General features: G+C 35.9%; 1 protein-coding gene across 4 annotated transcripts in view; it reads right to left on the minus strand.

The window, feature by feature from the left end:
• The window catches only part of NFXL1 (nuclear transcription factor, X-box binding like 1), a 72,383-nt gene that overhangs the window by 2,272 nt on the left and 47,916 nt on the right, over window positions 1–22,195 (minus strand). For all 4 annotated transcript variants that reach the window (XM_025887607.2, XM_025887608.2, XM_025887606.2 and 1 more), the window contains 4 exons: window positions 14,774–14,843; window positions 8,236–8,340; window positions 3,839–3,925; window positions 2,342–2,395 (listed from right to left, as the gene is read on the minus strand). In XM_025887607.2, coding sequence (XP_025743392.1) covers window positions 2,342–2,395; window positions 3,839–3,925; window positions 8,236–8,340; window positions 14,774–14,843 — 316 coding nt within the window. The remainder of the gene's footprint in view (window positions 1–2,341; window positions 2,396–3,838; window positions 3,926–8,235; window positions 8,341–14,773; window positions 14,844–22,195) is intronic.

Raw genomic sequence — 22,195 nt, forward strand, 5'->3', positions numbered from 1 at the left:
GTTGCGGGGGGCGGGGGGAGGGACAAGGGAGAGGGAGGGGTAGACTCCCCACTGAGCAGGGAGCCTGATGACAATGATGACCAGGGGGCTTGATCCCAGGACCCTGAGATCAGGACCTGAGCTGAAGGCAGACGCTTAACCAGCTGAGCCACCCAGGCGCTCCTGACACTAAATATACAAACATCTGATTAAATCAGGGTGCCCTAAATATAGACATTAATTTTATACTTCAACACCATTAATCTGTTGGGTTTCTATAATATACAGCTTCTAGCAAGTGCTAAGAGATGCCCAGTGAGATAAAAATACCTATACTTCTAGTTTTTTTACAATGCTGATAATAAACATTAATGGCTTGTGTGAAAGAAATTCAAGTGAGTAGGGGAAAAAACTTCCAGAATTATCTTTAACAAGTATATTTAAAAGCAGAGTAGAAATTCTTCAGGAAAAAAAAATGCTCATGCTTTAAACGAAATAACAATTTTAGAAAGTAGAATTATATAAAAACTGGTCCTAAAAAAGGGTAACTGGATGATACTTGTTATAAAATGTGGATTTTTATTCTACCGTTAAGAAGTTACTTAACTTTATACAGGATAATGTAACATGATATACTACAGTGCATCGTAACTAAAACATGATAGTCATCAACTAAAAAATATATATGTAATATCCATGCAAGATTCTGTAATTGTTTATTTAACAGAAGGAAATATAAGTTAACCCTTGAGCAACGCAGAGGTCAGGTGTGCTGACCCCACACACAGTCGAAAATCCACATATAACTTTTGACTCCCCAAAAAGTTAACTACCAATAGCCTACTGTTGACTGGAAGCCTTACCAATAACAGTTGATTAACATATTTTGTATGTTGTATCATATATTGTGTTCTTACTATAAAGTAAGCTAGAGAAAAGAAAATGTTACTAAGAAAATCATAAGAGAAAATACATTTACAGGACTGTACTGTAGATACTGAAAAGAAGCTACACAAAAGTGAATCCGCACAGCTGAAACAGATTAAACCTGTGTCATTCAAGGGTCAACTGTACAAACTTCAGTTAATATATCCATTACTTTGCCAATAAACCACATTTGAAGATGCCCTAATCCTATACTTAATTTAACACAAAGAAGCATTCTTCAATGAACCAAGACGTCAGAATACTCTCAAGTTGTTGTTGAAACGGAGAACAAGATCAAAATACATTAACAGGAGCCAAACTTGAGAACTGACACAGTAAAATAACTAATGCTTTAATAATGACCCACAGTCATCATTTATAGTTTAAATTATGTTCCATACACTCTGTTTAAAAGGTCAGTAAATAGAGAATATATTTAAAATTTCCATCCAAATGGTTTAGAAAAAGGGGAAGAAGGTTCACCCTAAACTATTCCTAATAAGTTAATCTCCCAGGATTCCAGTCGATCCATATTTTAGTGTAATAGCTCTGATAACTTATTTTGGAATATTCGGCAAATCAACTTTATAGAACCATATAACATCAGAGGTCATTTTAGCCCACCTTTATTGCTACCTAAATTGTTTCCAATGTCCTCCCCTGAAGTCATACAAATTTTAATTTCCTTATTCAAAAGGCCACAGTTTGCATATAATATACCCTTCTTGCTAAGCATAAGCATCTCAAAATGCAAACTGACAAATAATTATATGTCACTATTAGAAAGTTAAACCACTCTTTGGAGTATATGACCAATATGGTATTTGAGCAAACAGGATATCAGGAATGTAGTTGTTATCTCCTATACAGCAAAGAACAGATAATAATCTTGCATTTAGGAATCTAAAAGGGAAATAAGGCAATATACTGTTAAAGTAAATGCATTGGTTAGTAAACAACACTCATTTTTACAGACAATCTGCAAGTCAGCAAAACAGAACTCAAATACTTTTAGGTGAGTGAAGACATGGGCTCCAGGAGATGCCTTAAAATGGATGCTGCCACACTCCAACCCCCATCCACCAACCAAAGGAGGAGCTAAAACTCTTATCACTAGAGAATGGAGGGCGCCTGGGTGGCTCAGTTGGTTAAGCAACTGCCTGCAGCTCAGGCCATGATCCTGGAGTCCTGGGATCGAGAATGGATGAGCCTGGCAAGGAAGTAAATTTGGGAATATACAAGATTTCACGCCTTTTCAGAGGTTCAGTATAGTTGAACTGAAGTGAGTGAGTGGCTGATTTTCATTTTGTAGGAACTATATTATTTTCAGTCCAGGGAACAGTTGACTGGCTCCCAGTTTTTCTGTAGAATATACCTTGTGTTTGCATAAAAACTAACAATGATACAAAGAGACATAAATATTTTGTTGAGTTACCTGTTGTCTTCGTTTTTCCTCTTCGAGAGCAGCTTTGGCTTCTGCCTCTTTTATCTGTTTATAGACATTTAAAAGTGAATTAACATTGTAATCATCAAATTTTATTTAGAATTTTAACATCTTCCCACCCACGATCCACTAACCCATAACAACTTTTGGTAACTTTATATTGGAAATTACCTAAAGACATGTAAATGTTACACTGAGGTGTTACCAAGGATCTAACAGACTGTGAGGTGAGGGGAGGGATAGTGTTATCCTTTATATAAACATTTCAGCTTAACAACTTAATAGATATTAGATTACAATTCAAAGAATTACAAAACTGCAAAATGAAAGTGTTAAAACTGATTTTTTTCTCGAGTTACCATACTAAGTCTATAACAAATTATTAAATACCACTCTTTTTCTAGAGTTGAAATTGACCATTTTCCATAAATGCCCTATCTGGAAGGGAATCCTTAGTGTTAAGCAAAATCAAGAGTTTATTCATTAATTGGATTGATGGAGGGAAATAGTGACACCAGAGGTAACCCAAACAGCAAAGAACTCCAAAATCTTATTTTGTATTATTTTATTTTTTTAAAAGATTTTATTTATTTATTTGACAGAGAGAGAGACACAGTGAGAGAGGGAATACAAGCAGTGGGAGTGGGAGAGGGAGAAGCAGGTTTCCTGCTGAGCAGGGAGCCCAATGTGGGGCTCGATCCCAGGACCCTGAGATCATGACCTGAGGCTGAAGGCAGACGCTTAACGAATGAGCCACCCAGGTGCCCCTTACTTTGTATTATTTTAACCTAACTTTCAGGAGGCTTACACTAACATTAAGATGAACAACTATGTTCTGGAGCACATAGACTAAAACTGGTGGTACAAGGATGGAAAGAAAATCTAGTACACACTAGACAATAAAGTGCACACTTGGGGATTCAAAATAGGTCTACAAAACTAGGCTTTCCTGGGGCGCCTGGGTGGCTCAGTTGGTTAAGCATCTGCCTTCAGCTCAGGTCATGATCCCAGGGTCCTGGGATTGAGCCCCACTTCAGGCACCCTGCTCAGCAGGGAGTCTGCTTCTCCCTCTCCTTCCTGCTTATGCTCTCTCTCTCACTCTCTTTCAAATAAATAAATAAAAAGTCTTAAAAAAGAAAAAACACTAGGCTTTCTTATAAAAGCAAAAAAGATGAGATTTTGAGTTCTTTGTAGTAAGCACATAAAGTAATGCACAAAATAAATAGGAAAAGGCCACTCATTAGCACATTAAAAATGACATTTGGGGCACCTAGATGGCTCAGCTGGTTAAACATCTGACTCTTGATTTTGTCTCAGGTCATAATCTCAGGGTTTGTGAGATCGAGCCCTGTGTCGGTCTCTGCGCTCAGTGGGGAGTCTGCTTGAGATTCTCCCTCACTCTCTGTCCCTCCCCCAACCAACCCCGTGCTCACTCACACTATCTCTCTTTAAAAAAAAAAAAAAAAATGACATTTAACATGACATTACCTCAGATGCTTTCCGCCTCATTTCCTTGCATGTTGTGTCACATTCTATTGAAATCTGATTTTCACGTACTTTGTTGCACTGCAATTCCTACAAATAACAGTTTTTTAAAAATTTGATTTTAAAAGATTTTTAAGAGTCCTCAGAGTCCTAACTGTATGCCATAAAAAAGCAAAATATCTGACAGTTTAAGGTTATGCATATTATTTAGAAGTCATGTTCATGAATATTTAATGATGATATGGTTAGAAGTATTAAATGTCTTGATTCAAACAATCAAGACATTTTTATTTATTTACTCATTTATTTACTATTTATTTACTCCTAACTGGAAAAAAGTGAATACCATAAAATTTAAAGCATCCATTTAATAATTATTTACTAAGAGCCACTATCAACTTGGCTTCAATTTCCTTTTCATTCTTTATTGTTTTGTGCTATAAAATGCTCCAGAGTAGTGCCACCCAATGCAGCTTTCTGAGACAATAAAAATGTTCTACATCCGTTCTATTCAAAGGAGGAACACTGACTACACATGGCTACTGAAAACTCAAAATGTGGCCAGTGAAATCGAGGAAATGAATGTTTACTACTATTTCATGTTGATTCATTAAAATTCAAATTTAGCTGTATGTGTGCCAACAGATACATGCAAGTGTGCTCAACATCATTAATCACCACGGAATGCAAATCTAAACCACGATGAGATAATCAACCCACAATTGTTAGAATAACTATAATTGAAAAGCCAATAGATAACAAGTGTTGACAAGAATATAGGAAAAAAAAAAAGAAATCTTGTACAGTGTTGGTGGGAATGTAAATTAGTATTGCCAGTATGAAAAACAGTATGGAGCCTTCTTAAAAAAATTTCAAATAGATCTAATACAGGTTCTAGCAGTCTTACTCTTGGATACATATCCAGGAAATGAAAAAAGTAAGAAATATCTTGTGCTCCAACGTTCACTGTATCATTATTCACAATAGCCAAGATATGGAAACAAGGTGTGTCCATTAGTGGATAAATGGATGAAGAAAATGTGATCTGCCCACCTATCTACCAATAATGGAATATTATTTAGCCACAAAAAAGAAAGAAATCCTGCCATTTAGAGAACATGGAGACAATCAGGTTAAGTAAAATAAGACAGATATAGATAGATAAATACTGTACGAGCTAATATGGAGAATCTAAAAAATTAGAAAAGCTAAGAAGGGAATGGAGATTGCCAGGAGCTAGGGGCGAGGTGAAATGTGGAGAAATTGTGGTGACTGGGTACAAATTTTTAGTGATAAAATGAGTAAGTTCTGAGGAATCTAATATATGGCATGCTTGCTATAGTTAATAATACTGTATTACATACTTTAAATTTGCTAAGAGAGTAGAATGTGTTCTCACCACAAAGAAATGGTAACCAGGTGGTAAATGTTAATTAGCTTAATTGCTGTGATCATTTCACAGTGTGTATGTATACACAATCATCATGTGTGCATTATTTTTTTAAAGATTTTGTTTATTTGACAGAGAGAAAGAGAGACAGCGAGAGAGGGAACACAAGCAGGGGGAGAGGGAGAGGGAAAAACAGGTCTCCCGCAGAGCAGGGAGCCGATGCAGGGCTCGATTCCAGGATCCTGGGATCATGACCTGAGGTGAAGGCAGACGCTTAACGACTAAGCCACCCAGGTGCCCCGATGTGTGCATCTTAAATATGTACAATTTTTGTCAATTATGCATCAATAAAGCTAAAAAATATTCAAATAAATCAACAGCAATATGTGGCTAATGGCTACCAACTCATGCAGTTCTAGAGAATTTTCTGGAGAGCTACAAATTTTCCTCTCAACCATTTAATTTTTTAAAAAGTTTAAAAATTTTTTAAAATTGGTCTAAAGTTTATGTTTGCACTTCAGTGCCTCCTTAGTGAAACAATAAAAACCTAATCTACTCTTTTCTTGATGATGTGACATCAATCCTATAATCGATTTGTGAACTATTAGAGTAAGTGGTCCTTATTTTAAAGTCCTAGAATTTGCTTTTGTAGATGTTTTATCTATCTTTTTATTGCTGCCAGATATCACTTTTGCTCTAAGGGTACCTGTCTATATCAAATTCTCCTTTCTTACCACACTCTCAGATACTATTTTTTTTAGTTTACATTTACCAGAGTTAAGATATGTGATCATCAATCCTATGAGCAAAGTACACATACTTTAATGAAAACACTTTATAGCATGGAATTTTATTATTTAGAGGGTTTTTTTCCTCACTTTAGTTCTTCATTTTTGGCTGAGGTTGTGATAAACAGAGTCCTCCAGGGATAGTCCAGACAAAGAAAAAATAACATATACAAACATTAAAGACAAAAATAAATATTGTGTTTGCAGTTATTAAGTCTATCAGCCTGAAAGAGGGATCCTACCCTTCCTCATTCCAAGGTACTTATCGAGCACCTATTACATGAAAAGCACTTTGCTAGGGGCAGGGGACACGATAAGAAAAATAATATAATAATGTGGTAAGTAGTAGCAGCTATTATTTATTAAACATTAACAATCATTGTGCTAAATGCTATATAAGCATTACCTCTTTCATTCCTTTCAATAAATCTACACATAAAGTCTATTTTATGGATGAGAAAACAAGGTTACAGACATCCCTAGAATCACAAAGCTTTTAGTCATGAACCTAGAATAAAGAAAACCAAGCAGAAACAGCATCTAAGTCTTCGCAAGAGAGTCAGGGGAAGGAAGACCTTCCCAAACAAGGAAATGCTTGCACTGAGTACTACTAGCAGGATTCTAGTAAACGGAACAGTAAAGGGAAAAAACTTGGCATTTTACAGAAAAGAAAGAATGTCTACATTGCCACAGATTAAAAGGGAGTATAGCATATATGTTAGGGCACTTAAATAACAGAGTCACAGGATGACTGCTGGAGGATGAGAGCGGAGACAAGCAGGCAAAGGTACCATCATAGATTCTCTTGAATGCCAAGTCTATATGTGCATACATGTTTCTTTTAAATGCATATTTCTTCCCATAAGTGATGAAGAACCACTGAAGAACTTAGATTAGGGTAATTATTATGCTTGGAGGCAAGGAAATCTGTTATGAAGCTGTTCTTAAAGTCCAAGAATGAGCTGTTGCCCAAGTTCTAGTGGGTGGCAACTGCACTTGGACAGTAACATGAGATGAGAGAAAATTTGAGAGACATCTCAGATTAAAATGGCGTGACCAAGCATTGATTTTCACATAAAGATGGTCCAGTTTAGGGGCATCTGGGTGGCTCAAGTCGGTTAAGTGTCTACTCTTGCCTCGGGTCATGGTCCTGGTGTCCTGAGATCAAGTTCCGCACTGGGCTCCCTGCTCAGCCCTCTGCCCTTCACCCTGCACATGCGTGTGCTCTCTCTCTCTGAGATAAATAAAATCTTAAAAAATAAATAAATAAATCTTAAAAAAAAAAAAAAAGATGGTCCAATTCAAATATCTAAAACCTATGGATTCAACTCCAGAAGAGGTCAGGCCTATTCATTTAAATTCAGAAGTTACCTCCCCTAGGAAGTGAACAAAAGCTGTGAAAATAAATGAAAAGCAAAGATCCTCAGTAAAAGCAAAAGATTCTCAAAAAAACTTGTTGGATGGATGAATACAAGTAGAGTGAATCTAAAGAAAAGAAAAAGACTAGCTTTAGGGGATGACTATAAGAACATGAAGGAAAAAAGGAGCTGCAACTTTAACCAAGATAGCAGAAATCAGAGGCGGACCGTGTGAACAGGGAAGTCCAGCAAAAGGAGAGCTGAAAACAAGACCACCCAGCCACTGCCATCCGGTAACAGTGAGCCTCTTCCTTTGTAGGCTTAGACGAACAGCGTGCAGTTTGCTTCCATCGAGCTTTCCAATCATTAGTTTCGCCCTTTTAGTCCTCCATTACCTCTATCTTAAAATGAATTCTCCCTGAGGTTGTTATTTTCTAATTTTATAAGGCTATGCATGTGAAGTCTCTTTAAGGCTGTTTTCACAACTTGATACTGACGGCAAAAACTGTTTCATAAACAAGAGCAACAAAGGTTAATTCCGGACCATTTCCTAAACCATGAAACTCACTTTATTACTCACACTGTGTTCCTTGTACAAAGACCTCAAAGCTAGAGCATATTGATTCTATCCAAAAAAGGGCACTGAACTTGATTCCAATACAAGACAAAGTTCTTTTATGAATAAATTACAGAAAACTAAATTGCCAAACAAAGCTGATTTTTAAAATAAGTATTTACAGAAACAGGCTAACAATAAAACGATTCTAAAAAAGAAGATCTTAAAATCAAAAGGCAAAAAGAACTACCAAAACACAAAGAAAACTTTTACATAAAAAAGTATTTTCAATAACTTAAAATATTTACCTTTTTTATTCTTTTACAAGGACATCTAAGTTTTACCTTCTGGTTGCAATTAAAGGGACATTCACCAGGATGACACATCTCTTTGCATCTGTGACCACAAGGAAGCTAAAATAAAACCAAAATAAGGCAATCACATATTTACATTCTAGTCAGACTTTGCAAACTCCCCTTCCTCCACAACTATTTTGAGAGTCTATTACAATAGGGTCAATCAACCCTGGATAATCATCTAATTTTTCAACTTTTTCTTTTAGATATAAATTACTTTAATTACACAGAAATGTTAAATATTCTCCCCAGTTCCACTCCAAGAGTGTATCTTGGAGTGGAACATCACTATTGTGACTAGTTATAGCCATGTGACTATGTTCTGGCCAATGGAATATAAGATTAAGTGCTTTTGTGCCTTAAAGCATTTCAAGAGCACACATCCATGTCCTTCCCTTCCCAATGTGCTTTAAATGATGACATCTAGAGCAATAATGGAAACCATGTGTCAAAGAGCAGCAGAGCTGCCTGGCTTACTTGGGTTCCTGGATGAATACGTGGAGCACAGTGACAAAACATCTACCTTCCCCATAGGGTTATATGAGAAAGAAAGAAAATATCCTTGTCCTTAAGGCACTGTATTATAAGACAACTGCTTAGCCTTTTACTCTAAATCATTTCTCTTTGCTACTATATATCAAAACATATTATATAGGTAGCCAAACCAACTCAGTAACTGCCATGATATTTACATGGCTCCTTGTCTTTACTTATTTACTATCTTCTTATCCCAGTCAAGCTTTCAGATGAAACGTTCTGACTTTCTTTGTATTCAAATCTTATCAAATTTCAAGAAATGGCTTAAATCACCATAGAAGCATGATAGGAGTTTGCCTATGTTTGAACAAATAATAGTAATTATGTAAGAAATATATTTCTAAACTATTGTGACATTGTTTGTATGGTCTTAAATTTAAAAAAAAAAATGTTTAGACACCTCATAGATATCTGTCTCTCCAACCAGACTACCACTAGTTACTGGTTAAATTCCAAAGTCAGGCTGCCTGGAACTGAAGGCCAGCTTCCCTGTTTACCAACTGTGAAACCTTGGGCAAGCCCCCCGACTTTTCTCTTCCTCACATATAAAACTGGGAACAGAGTAACAGAATTTTGTATAGCTATTGCGAGGATTATATGTGCTTGACATATTTAGCTATTATAAAATATTTAGCTATATAAAATAATAAGTTAGTTGAGAGCAATGGTCTTCTATTTCTTTGTGTCTCTTATACTCATTAACAAAGACACCTTATAAATAGTGGACATCTTAATAAACATTTGAATTCTCCAACTTTTGATCTTTATGATTCAGTAGATTGATCCTTCCAACTCTTTACTCACTTTAAAAAAATTCACAAGTTTTTTCCAATGCCTTTAGTGTCTCTCTAGTGTGCAATTAGATTTCTTGCTCTTTCATTTTTAGCTGAGACTTTCATACCAAAACTAAATTTGGACACTCAGACTACATGTTCATCAATCCCATCGTAGGGCTGAGCTGCTGGAATGAGTTCCACACTAGCATTCCTGGACCACTTCAGTTTTGTTTCTCTCTACACCTAACGAGGCCCTGAACACTGCTTAATACGCTCAATATTTATTCACTGTCATATACCTGCCTCACAGGGCTGTTTATAAAGTCTTTGTCTCCTCAACTTTATTCCCACCTTCATTCCTGCCAGTGCCTCTAGCCTGACTTCACGAAGAAGACAAACATTTGGCATCAGCTGACCACCTTAGCCTCTCTTCTTCTCAAAACATGTCTCTGTAGTCTCTTGTTCCTTCTTTAACCTTTGAGGTAATTACATAAGTCATCTTCTCTAAAAGTAACTAACCACTCTACTTTACTTTCAATCAATAATTCTAAAGGGGAAAGTGACTTTAGAAGGGACTAGGGAAGCCTGTCACAATCAATAAAGATCTTTCTGAAATTACACAGAATCATGGCTATAATGTTCTATCTTTTCAATGTGTTGGCGGTTGATGAGAAGCTGCAAACACTGGTCTGGATGTTATATCTTTCTGCCTCCGAAAAGACCTCATGGTCACTCTTCACAATTTCACTACCATCTTGAAAGTCTCTCTTGTCTCTGGCTGAATCTTCTGCCTTCAAAATGTATCTTTTCTCTGAATACTGCATTTGATCCTGTTACCCCATCTAACAATTCTTCCATGAATCTCCACACCTTTCACCTCCACTGCTGGTAGAAGATACAGAAGACATAAATTGGGATGGCTACCTGGCTCATCACAATTTTCTCATGGCCATGGCTATGCTATCCATTCTAGTCCCCTGTCTTTTGCTGCCTATGCCAAGGGAGCCCCTCGACCTAAGGAGATCAATCAGATTTTCTCTCCTGATAATCTGAAAACTAAAAAGAAGGAGGTGGTGGTTTGAACAGTCCTCTCAGTACAGAGCCCCGAGCTCCTGCTGGCAAGCCCCTGGGGGCTGCCCAGATTCTGCCCTTCCCAAAGCTTGTTGTACAGCATTTCCTTCAGAGTCTATGAACTGGTCCCCAATATCCTCCAAATATATCTTCTTTTTGTGATAAGCTAATGAAACTGATTACTCTAGCTTACAAGGAGAACTGAAATTCATCCAGAAGTATACTATGCTGGTATCCAATATATGTCCCAGAGACAAAAGTATTGCCATTAATCCTGAAAAAGTATTAAAAGTCACCAGGAATCAGGAAAATGTAAATTAAAATAACAAAATGTCACAAGACTGGCAAAAATTTAAAACTCTGACAATACCAAGTGTTGGCAAGGATATGTCATGACAGGAACTTTAAAATACTGGTGGTAAATTAGAAGATTTACTGATAGTAAATTGTACAACTATTTTGGAAATCAATATGACATTAAGTTGAAATTATACATTCCCTATGACCAAGCAATGGCACCACCATATGCCTAGAGAAATCTATATACACATACACTAGAATGCACAAACAAGAATGTTCATAGCAATATTTTGGAATTAAGTATGAGTATGGAATTGGAAATAACTCAAATATCTACCCAGAGTAAAACAAACACAGTAAACCATAGTATACTTGTACAATGGAAATAAGACTATAGCCACATGCAATAAACACGACAAACATAATGGAGAGCAAACTAAGGTCACAAAAGTTCATGCTTTTGAACTTTTAGTATAAAATTAAGCAAACAATGTTGTTTCCAGATACAAATATAAGTCGTGACAACCATAAATATAAGCAAGGAAATAGTTACTATAAAAGGCAGATGGAGGTAACAAATAGGATGGCGGGGGGAACCACAGCCAGACAGGGACTTTGGCAGACTTCTGAGATGCAATAATACTGTATTTTTTTGACCTGGGTGAAGTTATATGGTGTTGACTTCTTAACTATTTGTTAAATTGTCCATATATGTATTAGGTACTTTTGAGTAGGTAGTAATTTCATTGTTTAAAAAAAACCAGGTGTGCAAGTACGTGTTATCTCAAAAGCCAGTTTATATTCTGAAAGAGCTGAAAAGCAGTTCCAAAGGAAGCTGATTAAAATGAATATATAATGACTGTATCTTCATTACAGACTTCATACCAAAAAACAGAGATTTTTCTAAAACACCCAACTTTGATATTCATTTTAAAGATGAGATGTCCTACTCTTTCCACTCAACGTGGGATGGTTTTCTTCTACTCTACTCAGCCCTTAACATCATTCTGCTAACACTTGCATATGTCATTTCAAACACCCTATCAAGAACCAATACTATCTAGTTCGAAATGTTCCATTTTAATTCCAACAATTAAAAAAACTCTTTAAAAATAATTAAAGAAAGCTTGCAAAACAATATCGTTTATGGATAAATACCCATCCCACCATCACCACAGCTAGCACATATATAGTACTAAGACATTTACATGTTCTTAACTCATTAATACTCAGCACTCAGAAGTGAGTAGTATTATTGCCCCCATTTTATACATGAACAATTTAAGTTACAGTAACATTAAATAATTCGCTCAAGTAAAAAACAGAAAAGTTTCACAGGGATGATAAAATCAAATTCAGAAATAATTTTTAAAAGTAGAATTATATATGTGGGGCACAGTTTAAAGGTGCAGTTCTTCATGGTATCTTTATATCTTCTTTTTGTTAAATTCAAAGCAGTCCAGAAGATAGAGAGTATATACGAGAGCATCAGTAGCGCTAGAAGGCTATGTCTATACCACTTCCACAGGTCAGTTTCATTCACATTCACATAAACATTTACCCACCGCCTAACGTGTACAAACAGGGAACAAGGGGCTGGATACAAGGATAAATATGACATAGTGCCTGCCCCCAAGAAATCTATAGTATGGGGAAGGGAGGAGAAAGTAAACAAGAATTTTATCAGTACAACAGAATTTATCATAATCCCATACCTTAACTCCAAGTATAAGATACCTACTGCAGATTCAAATGACACAGTTCTTGGTTGATCCTAAGTATGACTTCATTCTATAGCTTAGTGGGTCTCAAAACTGTAATGCCAGACCAACAATATCACTATTACATAAAAGATTAGAAATGCAAATTCTTGGGCCCCTACTCCAGGCCCTCAAAATCAGAAACTCTGGGGCAGGGCCCATTAATCTGTTTTAAGAAGCCCTTGAACTGACTGAGAAGTACTGCTGTAGTCTTAACAATGTCCAGAGGCCATAAACTAGAATAAGTTCTATTAGACACAAGGATATTCACCTGTCCACTCTTAGACTGTTTCGAACTATAACAGCTACTTGGATTGTTCACAAACTAAGGCTATTTATTTCAAGAGAGCCCAAGGAGACTCCAGCAATACTAGGGCTCCAGACGGGCCTAGAGTCCAAAAATCATGAGCATGGAAAACAAATTTTTATATAAACAGTGATCACTCATCTAGTCCCACCAAATATCGTAACATTATCACAACTGAATCATAGCCAAGGAAATGCTAAACTGCAAATTAGCAATCCCTAAATATAATTGTTATTTCGAACTACAATCTCATACCAAGTTACTGAATCATTAAAAATGTAACATTCTCAACCACTTATTACCTGGAATCTGAATTTGGACAGAGGAAAATTTATTTTAACAAAGAAGTAGTCAGGATTTGAAGAAATCAAAAAATTAAATTTGAAATATCCCAATGCCCTTAGTTTCACTTATATAACAAAGACAGTTATTAAAATAATCATTTATTGCTTGAAACGGTCTCCCTTTTAATAATCCTTCATAACTTTTAAAATACTCAAGTTCAATTTCCAATAGTTCTTAAACAGAAATCCATAAAAAGCATCCAAGTTTTAGTTGAGAGGAAAAAACAAAACAAGACGAAACCAGAGAGGGAGACAAACCATAAGAGACTCTTAATCTCAGGAAACAAACTGAGGGTTGCTGGAGTGGTGGGGGGGGTGGGAGGGATGGGGTGACTGGGTGATAGACATTGGGGAGGGTATGTGCTATGGTGAGCGCTGTGTATTGTGTAAGACTGATGAATCACAGATTTGTACCCCTGAAACAAACAATACATTATATGTTATTAAAAAAGAAATAGTGTCAACAAAAAGGCAGATTATGCATTAATTTGTTTTTATTTAATCAGAGAATGACTACTATATTAAAGCCTTTGTCATCATCTCTCCCCGACTCTAAAGAGGATGAGAAACAGATAAGTGCGTAAAGACAAAGAATTAAAATTAAAGTGGTACTGTTAGTACATGCGTAAGTCAAAAGGATTTCCTTTATAAATGTCCAACCAAATCAAATCACTGTCACTGCCACACCACCAACAACAAAGGAAATACTCTGACTTTTAAACTGACCAATTATAAAAAATAAATAAATAAATAAATAAATTGACCAATCATAGATAGACCACTTTGGTTTCCAAATTATCACCAAGATAAATCACCAGTGAGTTTTTTTATCTTTATACTCTGAACAATTTTTCTAAACTATTTTTGATACTTTCAGTACAAATACAATGCATATACAAGCATCAGAATCTTTAAAAATAAAACTCTATATATAAGTGCTTTATATTAATTCAAGATAATAATGAACCTTAAAGTTCACACACACACACACACACACACACACAAATATGCTTTTTAAATAACCTACTATGGATTTACTGCCTAACTGCCTATGACCCACAGAGTTCTTCATCTATTTATATTTTAAGGGGTGGAGGGGTAAACATTAGGTCAATACTTTATCATATAAAGTATATAAGCTATCTTTAAAACTGCTTTTAAAAAATCTTCAAAGGGTCATTCCTAGTTCTAATACCCCAAAATTTCATAAAGAGATGTACATCTACAGTTAGTACATATTACATTTTTATAGACATCAATCACATTTTCCTCTCTCGACCCACATTTCTAGCATGTTCAAAAAAGACCTGAAATAAGGAGACCAAGGAGAAAAGAGAAAATCCAAGAGAAACAATGCCCAAGAAATACAACTTAAAAGGTTCTATTAAAGCTTACCTCTTTAGGACACTGATTTTTGCAACAACTAAGGAGGTTCTTTTCATTTACATCCGCTGTGGTTATCTTTCTAAAAATAAGAGGAAGTTTTGATGACATTCAAACCAAAGTCCATTTTATAGCATAATCTCTCTAAAAATAATTTCCAACATATCCATAAAATTGTTTTATTTCATTTCTTCTTGAAAAATACTTTGTGTATCATCTGTAACAACTGTCTTCAAATTACTTACCTGGTCTGATAACTGAAACCTTCCAGCCCTTTATCTATTACCAACAAATCAAATGTCAAAAGGGCAATCACTGCAAAAAGGAAGTATAAAACACACACAAAACATCATCTGTGCCTGGCCTTTAATAGGTCCTGCTATTAAGGGGTTCCTGGGTGGCTCAATCCCTTAAGCATCTGACTCTTAATTCTGGCTCAGGTCATGATCTCAGGGTGAGGGAATCAAGCCTCAAGTGGGGCTCCAGGCTCAGCCCAGAGTCTGCCGGAAATTCTCTCTCCCTCTACCCCTTCCCCCGCGTGCCCTCGTGCACTCTCTCTTTCTCAAATGGGTAAAATCTTAAAAAAAAAAGTTTCATATGATCTTCCCCTGTAGAGCAATCATTATTCATAACTATCATCTTCCTAAAGCTTCTACATAAAAGATTTTAAAAACTAATGGTTCAATATATTACTTAAAAACTGACACAGAAAATGCTCACCCAGATTTTTTTAGAAGTTTTTATTTAAATTCCAATTTAGTTACATAAATTTTAATATTAGTTTCAGGTGTACAATATCATGATTCCCACAATTCCATACAACACCCAGTGCTCATCACAAGTGCCCTCTTTAATCCCCACCACCTGTTTCACCCCTCCCCCCAACCACCTCCCCTCTGGTAACCAGCAGTTTGTTCTCTATAGTTAAGAGTCTTGTTTCTTGATTTGCCTCTCTCTTTTTTTCCCTATGCTTGTTTGTTTTGTTTCTTAAATAACAACAACAACAAATTATTACTTCGAGTTGAAGAATTTAGTAAGCTTATTTTAGGAAAGCTTTTTTAGTTTGTAAGCTATCAATGTTAGAAATTGATTCATTTTAGATTTGATCATTTTAGATCAGTCTGTGTGCTTTTCTATTTGCTTGGTGGGCAATTCAGGAAACGTCACAAACACCAAGGAATAAAACTACTTTCTCACAGACAGTTGAATATAATCACAATAGACACTGCATGTCAGTAACTAGTGACAACCTTAAAATCCCTATCACATGTAGGTCAGTATTCTCTTCCCATTATCTTTCTTCTACTTTTGATTCTTTCTTTTCCTGCTTTTATTTCCCTTTATTAGACATAATTGCCAAAATATACCATAAGTTTAGCCTAACTAACGTCAAAACTATTATCTTAAGTATATGTATAAATTAGCTTAAATGTACTCTAAGGTAACATGCAATTTTCTTAGCAAAAATTCACTTAATAATATCACAAAGTCTTTATACTGGCTCTATTAAAAGTCCTATTTTCATTCTTACAGGTATGGTGCTCACCTCTGAAGTTTCCTTTTTTTTTAAGATTTTATTTATTTCTTTGAGAGAGAGAGAGCACAAGCAGGGGGAGTAGAGGAGGGAGAAGCAGGCTCCCCACTGAGCAGGGAGCCCAATGCGGAAGTCGATCCTGGGACTCAATCCTGGGACTCTGGGATCATGACCTGAGCCGAAGGCAGATGCTTAACCAACTCAGCCACCCAGGCATCCCAGCTCACCTCTGAACTTAAGAAACTTAATTAAGACTTAATATCATTTTGTTCCTTTCACTTTAAAATTAGGAATCAACTAATTTTCCAACACCTGTATCTCTTATATCTAATTTCTATAGAAGAAATTACATGAAGCAGAAAAGAACTAAAAAGATAATATGAAATAATTCACTGAATTGAAAGTAAATGAAATTATCACAATGAATACTGAGTCTGAAGAATTCTCTATAAAAACATACACCATACACTCCATGTTTTTGGAGGGCTTTTAAAAACAGATTTATTAAGGTATGATGCAGAACACAATAATGTACACATCTGAAGTGGAAAATCTGGTAAGACTTGACATATGTTTACACCTATGAAACCATCACCATAATCAAGATAATGGACATACCCATCACCCTCAAAAGTTTCCTGTGTCCCTTTGGAATCTCTTTATATTGCCCATCACCTGATAGGCAACCACTGATATGCTTTTTATTGTATAGATTAGCTTCCATTTTCAAGAATTTAACATAATCAAATCATAGAGCATTAGTCTTTTTTGTTCGGCTTCTTTCACTTAAATCTTGAGATTTCACATTTTGAGGTTCATTCATGACATTGCAAATAACGAGTTTATTTTTATTGCTGAATTTATTCCATTGTATGGATAAACTACCCTTGTTTATTTATTTTTTTAAGATTTTATTTATTTATTTGGCAGAGAGAGACACAGTGAGAGAGGGAACACAAGCAGGGGGAGTGGGAGAGGGAGAAGCAGGCTTCCCGCCGAGCAGGGAGGCCGATACGGGGCTCAATCCCAGGATCCTGGGATCATGACCTGAGCCGAAGGCAGATGCTTAACGACTGAGCCATCCAGGCGTCCCCTACCACTTGTTTATTCACCTGCTGTTGGACATTTGGATTATTTCCAGTTTTGGGTTATTACATATAAATATATTATGAACATTCATGTACAAATCTTGTATGGACATACATTTCATTTCTCTTGGTTAAGTACCTAGGAATAGAATGGTTGTATCATATGGCGGGCAGACGTATAACTTTTTAAGAAACTGCTAAACCTTCTTCCAAGTGGCTGTTTCATTTTACATTCATATTAGCAGTGTCTGAGTTCTAATTCTTCCATATCCTCTCCAACACTTAATACTGTCAATCTTTTGTCTTTTTTTTTTTGTCTTTTTAATTTTAGCCGTGCTAACAGGTATGTAGCTGTATCTCACTGTGATTTTTTTAAAGTTTTTATTTAAATTCCAATTAATGTACAGTGTAATACTAGTTTCAGGTATACAATATAGTGATCCAATACTTCCATACAACACCTAGTGCTCATCACAACAAGTGCACTCCTTAATCCCCATCACCTATTTCACCCATCTCCCCACCCACTTCCCTTTAGTAACCATCAGTTTGTTCTCTATAGTTAAGAGTCTGTTTCTTGGTTTACCACTCACTTTTTTTTTTCCCCTTTGCTTGTTTTCTATCTTAAATTCCATATGTGAGTGAAATCATCGTATTTGTCTTTGACTGACTTATCTCACTTTGCATAATACTCTCTATCCCCATCCATGTCATTGCAAATGGCAAGATTTCTTTCTTTTTTATGGCTCAGTAATATTCCATTGTATATACATATACATCTTCACCCATTCATCAGTTGATTGACATTTGGGCTGTTTCTATAATTTAGCTATTATAGAACTGCTATAAACATCAGGGTGCATGTATGTCTTCAAATTAGTATTTTTGTATTCTTTGGGTAAATACCTAGTAGTGCAATAGCAGGATCATAGGGTAGTTCTATTTTTAATGTTTTGAGGATACTCTGTACTGTGTTCCAAAGTGGCTGCACCAGCCTGCATTCCCACCAACAGTGCAAGAGGGTTCCCCTTTCTCTACATCCTCACCAACAACTGTTGTTTCTTGTGTTATTGACTTTAGCCATTCTGACAGGGTGTGGTGATATCTCATTATAGTTATTGTATTATAGTTTGGTATGCCTCTCCCTGAGGAGAGTGATGTTGAGCATCTTTTCATGTGTCTGTTGGCCATCTGTAGGTATTCTTTGGAAAAATATCTACTCATGACTTTGGCCCATTTTGTATTTCAATTATCCATTTTTTGGATGTTGAGTTTTATAAGTTCTCTACATATTTTGGATAGTAACCCTTTTTCAGATATGTCATTTGCAAATATTTTCTCCCATTCCATAGGCTGCCTTTTAGTTTTATTGATTGTTTCCTTTGCTGTGCAGAGCTTTTTACTTTGATGAAGTCCCAATAGTTTGTTTGGTTTTGTTTCCTTTGCCTCAGGAGACATCTAGTAAGAAGTTGCTATTGCCAATGTCAAAGAAGTTACCACCTGTGTTCTCTTCAAAGATTTTAACGGTTTCCTGACTCATATTTAGATCTTCAATCCATTTTGAATTTATTTTTGTGTATGGTGTGAGAAAGTGGTCCCATTTCATTCTTTTGCATGTTGCTGTCCAGTTTTTCCAACACCATTTGTTGAAGAGATTGTCTTTTTTCCATTAGATAGTCTTTCCTGCTCTGTAGAAGATTAACTTCCCATATATTTGTAGGTTCATTTCTGGGTTTTCTATCCTGTTCCCCTGACATATGTGTCTATTTTTGTGCTAGTACCATACTGTTTTGATTACCACAGCTTTGTAATATAACTCGAAGTCTGGAATTGTGATGCCTCCAGCTTTACTTTTCTTTTTCAAGGCTGCTTTGGCTATTGGGGGTCCTCTGTAGTTCCATACAAATTTTAGGATTGAGTGTTCTAGCTCTGTGAAAAATGCTGGTGGTATTTTGATAGGGACTGCATTAAATGTGCAGACTGCTTTGGGTAATATAGGCATTTTAATAATATTTGTTCTTCTAATACATGAGCATGGGATGTCTGTTTCTTTGTGTCATCTTCAATTTCTTTCATCAGTGTTTTATAGTTTTCAGAGTACAGGTCTTTCACCTCTTTGGTTAGGTTTATTCCTAGGTATCTTATGGGTTTTGGTACAGTTGTAAATGGGACTGATTCCTTGGTTTCTCTTTCTGCTGCATTATTGGTATATAGAAATGCTAACAGATTTCTGTATATTTTTGTATCCTTGACTTTACTGAATTCATTTATCAGTTCTAGCAGCCTTTTGAGTAGAGCCTTTTGGGCTCTCTCTATAGAGTACCATATGCCATCTGCAAATAGTGAAAGTCTGACTTCTTCCTTGCCAGTTTGGATGCCTTTTATTTCTTTTTGTTGTCTGATTGCTGTGGCTAGGAGTTCCAGTACTATTTTGAATAAAAGTGAGAATGGCCATCCCTGTCTTGTTCCTGATCATAGAGGAAAAGTTCTCAGTTTCTCCCCAATGAGGATGATATCAGCTGTGGGCTTTTCATACATGGCCTTTATCACATTGAGGTATGTTCCCTCTAAGTCTACTTCGTTGAGGGATTTTATTATGAATGGATGTTGTACTTTGTCAAATGCTTTTTTTGCACCTATCAAAAGGATCATATGGTTTTAATCCTTTCTCCTATTAATGTGATATATCACACTGATTTGTGAATATTGAACCACGCTTGCTGCCCAGGATTTAATCCCACTTGGTCACAGCAAATGATTTTTTTTTTTTAATGCTGGATTCAGTTTGCTAGTATTTTGTTGAGAATTTCTGCATCTATGTTCATCAGGAATATTGGCCTGTAGTTCTCTTTTTTAGTGATATCTTTACCTGGTTTTGACATCAGGGTAATGCTGGCCTCATAGAATGAATTTAAAAGTTTCCTTCCTTTTTCTATTTTTTGGAATAGTTTGAGAAGAACAGTTGTTAACTCTTCTCTAAATGTTTGGTAGAATTCTCCTGTGAAGCCATCTGGTCCTGTACTTTTGTTTGTTGGGAGTTTTTCAATTACTGATTCAATTTCTTTGCTGGTTACCCGTATGTTCAAGTTTTCTATTTCTTCCTGTTTCAGTTTTCATAGTTTGTATGTTTCTAAGAATGTATTCATTTCTCCTAGTTTGTTCATTTTGTTGGCGTAGTTTTTCATGATACTCTAATTGTTTGTATTTCTATGATACTGGATGTTATTTCTTCTCATTTGTGATTTTATTTATTTGGGTCCTCTCTCTTTTCTTTTTGATAAGTCTGGCTAGAGGTTTATCAATTTTATTAATTTTTTTCAAGGAACCAGCTCCTTGTTTCATTGATCTGTTCTATTTTCTTTTCTATATCATTTATTTCTATTATTTCCTTCCTTCTGCTAGCTTTAGGCTTCATGTGTTGCTCTTTTTCTAATTCCTTTAGGTGTAAGGTTAGGTTGTTTATTTGAGATTTTTCTTGCTTCCTGAGGTAGGCCTGTATTGCTCTATTCTTCCCTTTTAGGACCATTTTTGCTGCATCCCAAAGGTTTTGGACCATTGTGTTTTCATTTTCATTTGTTTCCATGTATTTTTTTCTTTATTTCTTCTTTGGTTTCCTGGTTGGTCCATTCATTGCTTAGTAGCATGTTCTTTAACCTCCACGTATTTGTGGTTTTTCCAGATTTTTTTTTTTTTTAAGATTTTATTCATTTATTTGAGAGAGAATGAGACAGAGAGAGAGCACATGAGAGGGGGGAGGGTCAGAGGGAGAAGCAGACTCCCTGCTGAGCAGGGAGCCCGATGCGGGACTTGATCCTGGAACTCCAGGATCATGACCTGAGCCGAAGGCAGTCGCCTAACCCACTGAGCCGCCCAGGCGCCCCCCCAGATTTTTTCTTGTGGTTTACTTCTAGTTTCATAGTGTTGTGGTCAGAAAAGGTGCATGGTATGGCTTTAATCTTTTTGTATTTGTTGAGGCCTCTTTTGTAACCTAAAGTGTGATCTATTCTGGAGAATGTTCCATGTACACTTGAAAAGAATGTGTATTCTGCTGAAAAACACACACTTCAAATATGTATTCAAGGAAAGGAAAAAGGAACTCCAGACAACTGTAGTAATGGAAGCCATCTCAATCCATATATATCCACACATCCCCCCTAAAAATCATTCAGCTCATTAATAAAATCACTCAAATCCCATTACTTCCAAATAACTAGAAGATACAAATTTCTACAAATTTCAAAATTACCTATAAGTAGAAAAATAAATTCCAATTCATAGCAGAGCTATTTCTCAAGCTCCCTCAGCAAATCATTTCAGAGAACCAGGAGAGTTCCGGAAAAACTGAGCAGGAAAGAGAAAAGGGTAACTGAGCTAACATCACACCAAAAAGAGAAAGTCCACCCAGATGTGACAAATCTTGGTAGATCACAGCACTAACTATGGGAAGAAACTTTAAAAAGTGCACAAGAATCAAGGAGCCAATCTTGGAAAGGCAACACTCTGGACAAGAAGGTAAAAAAGTAAAGTCACCCTTTGGAGACTGTATGACAAAGGGAAAAAGAAGTAAGAAAGGGAAATTCAGGCCCTGCAAGACCAAAGAAAATCTCTTTCCTCAGTATCCCTCATTAATAAAGCAAAATTGCCATCTTCACTTTCCCTATAAAACTTCTAAAGCTAAAGTAATATTTTATTCTTAAAATTTCAACAAAACAATTTTCATATTTAAAAAGAATAAAATTTGACTTTTCCAATTTAAGAAAACATGAGCCTAGAGTATAAGTGACAAAAACAAATTTAAGGTGCCTGGGTGGC

The sequence above is a fragment of the Callorhinus ursinus genome, unplaced genomic scaffold (genome assembly GCF_003265705.2).
Source record: "Callorhinus ursinus isolate GAN/ISIS: 27379988/994484 unplaced genomic scaffold, GSC_fseal_2.0 scaffold4, whole genome shotgun sequence".
NCBI lineage: Eukaryota > Metazoa > Chordata > Mammalia > Carnivora > Otariidae > Callorhinus > Callorhinus ursinus.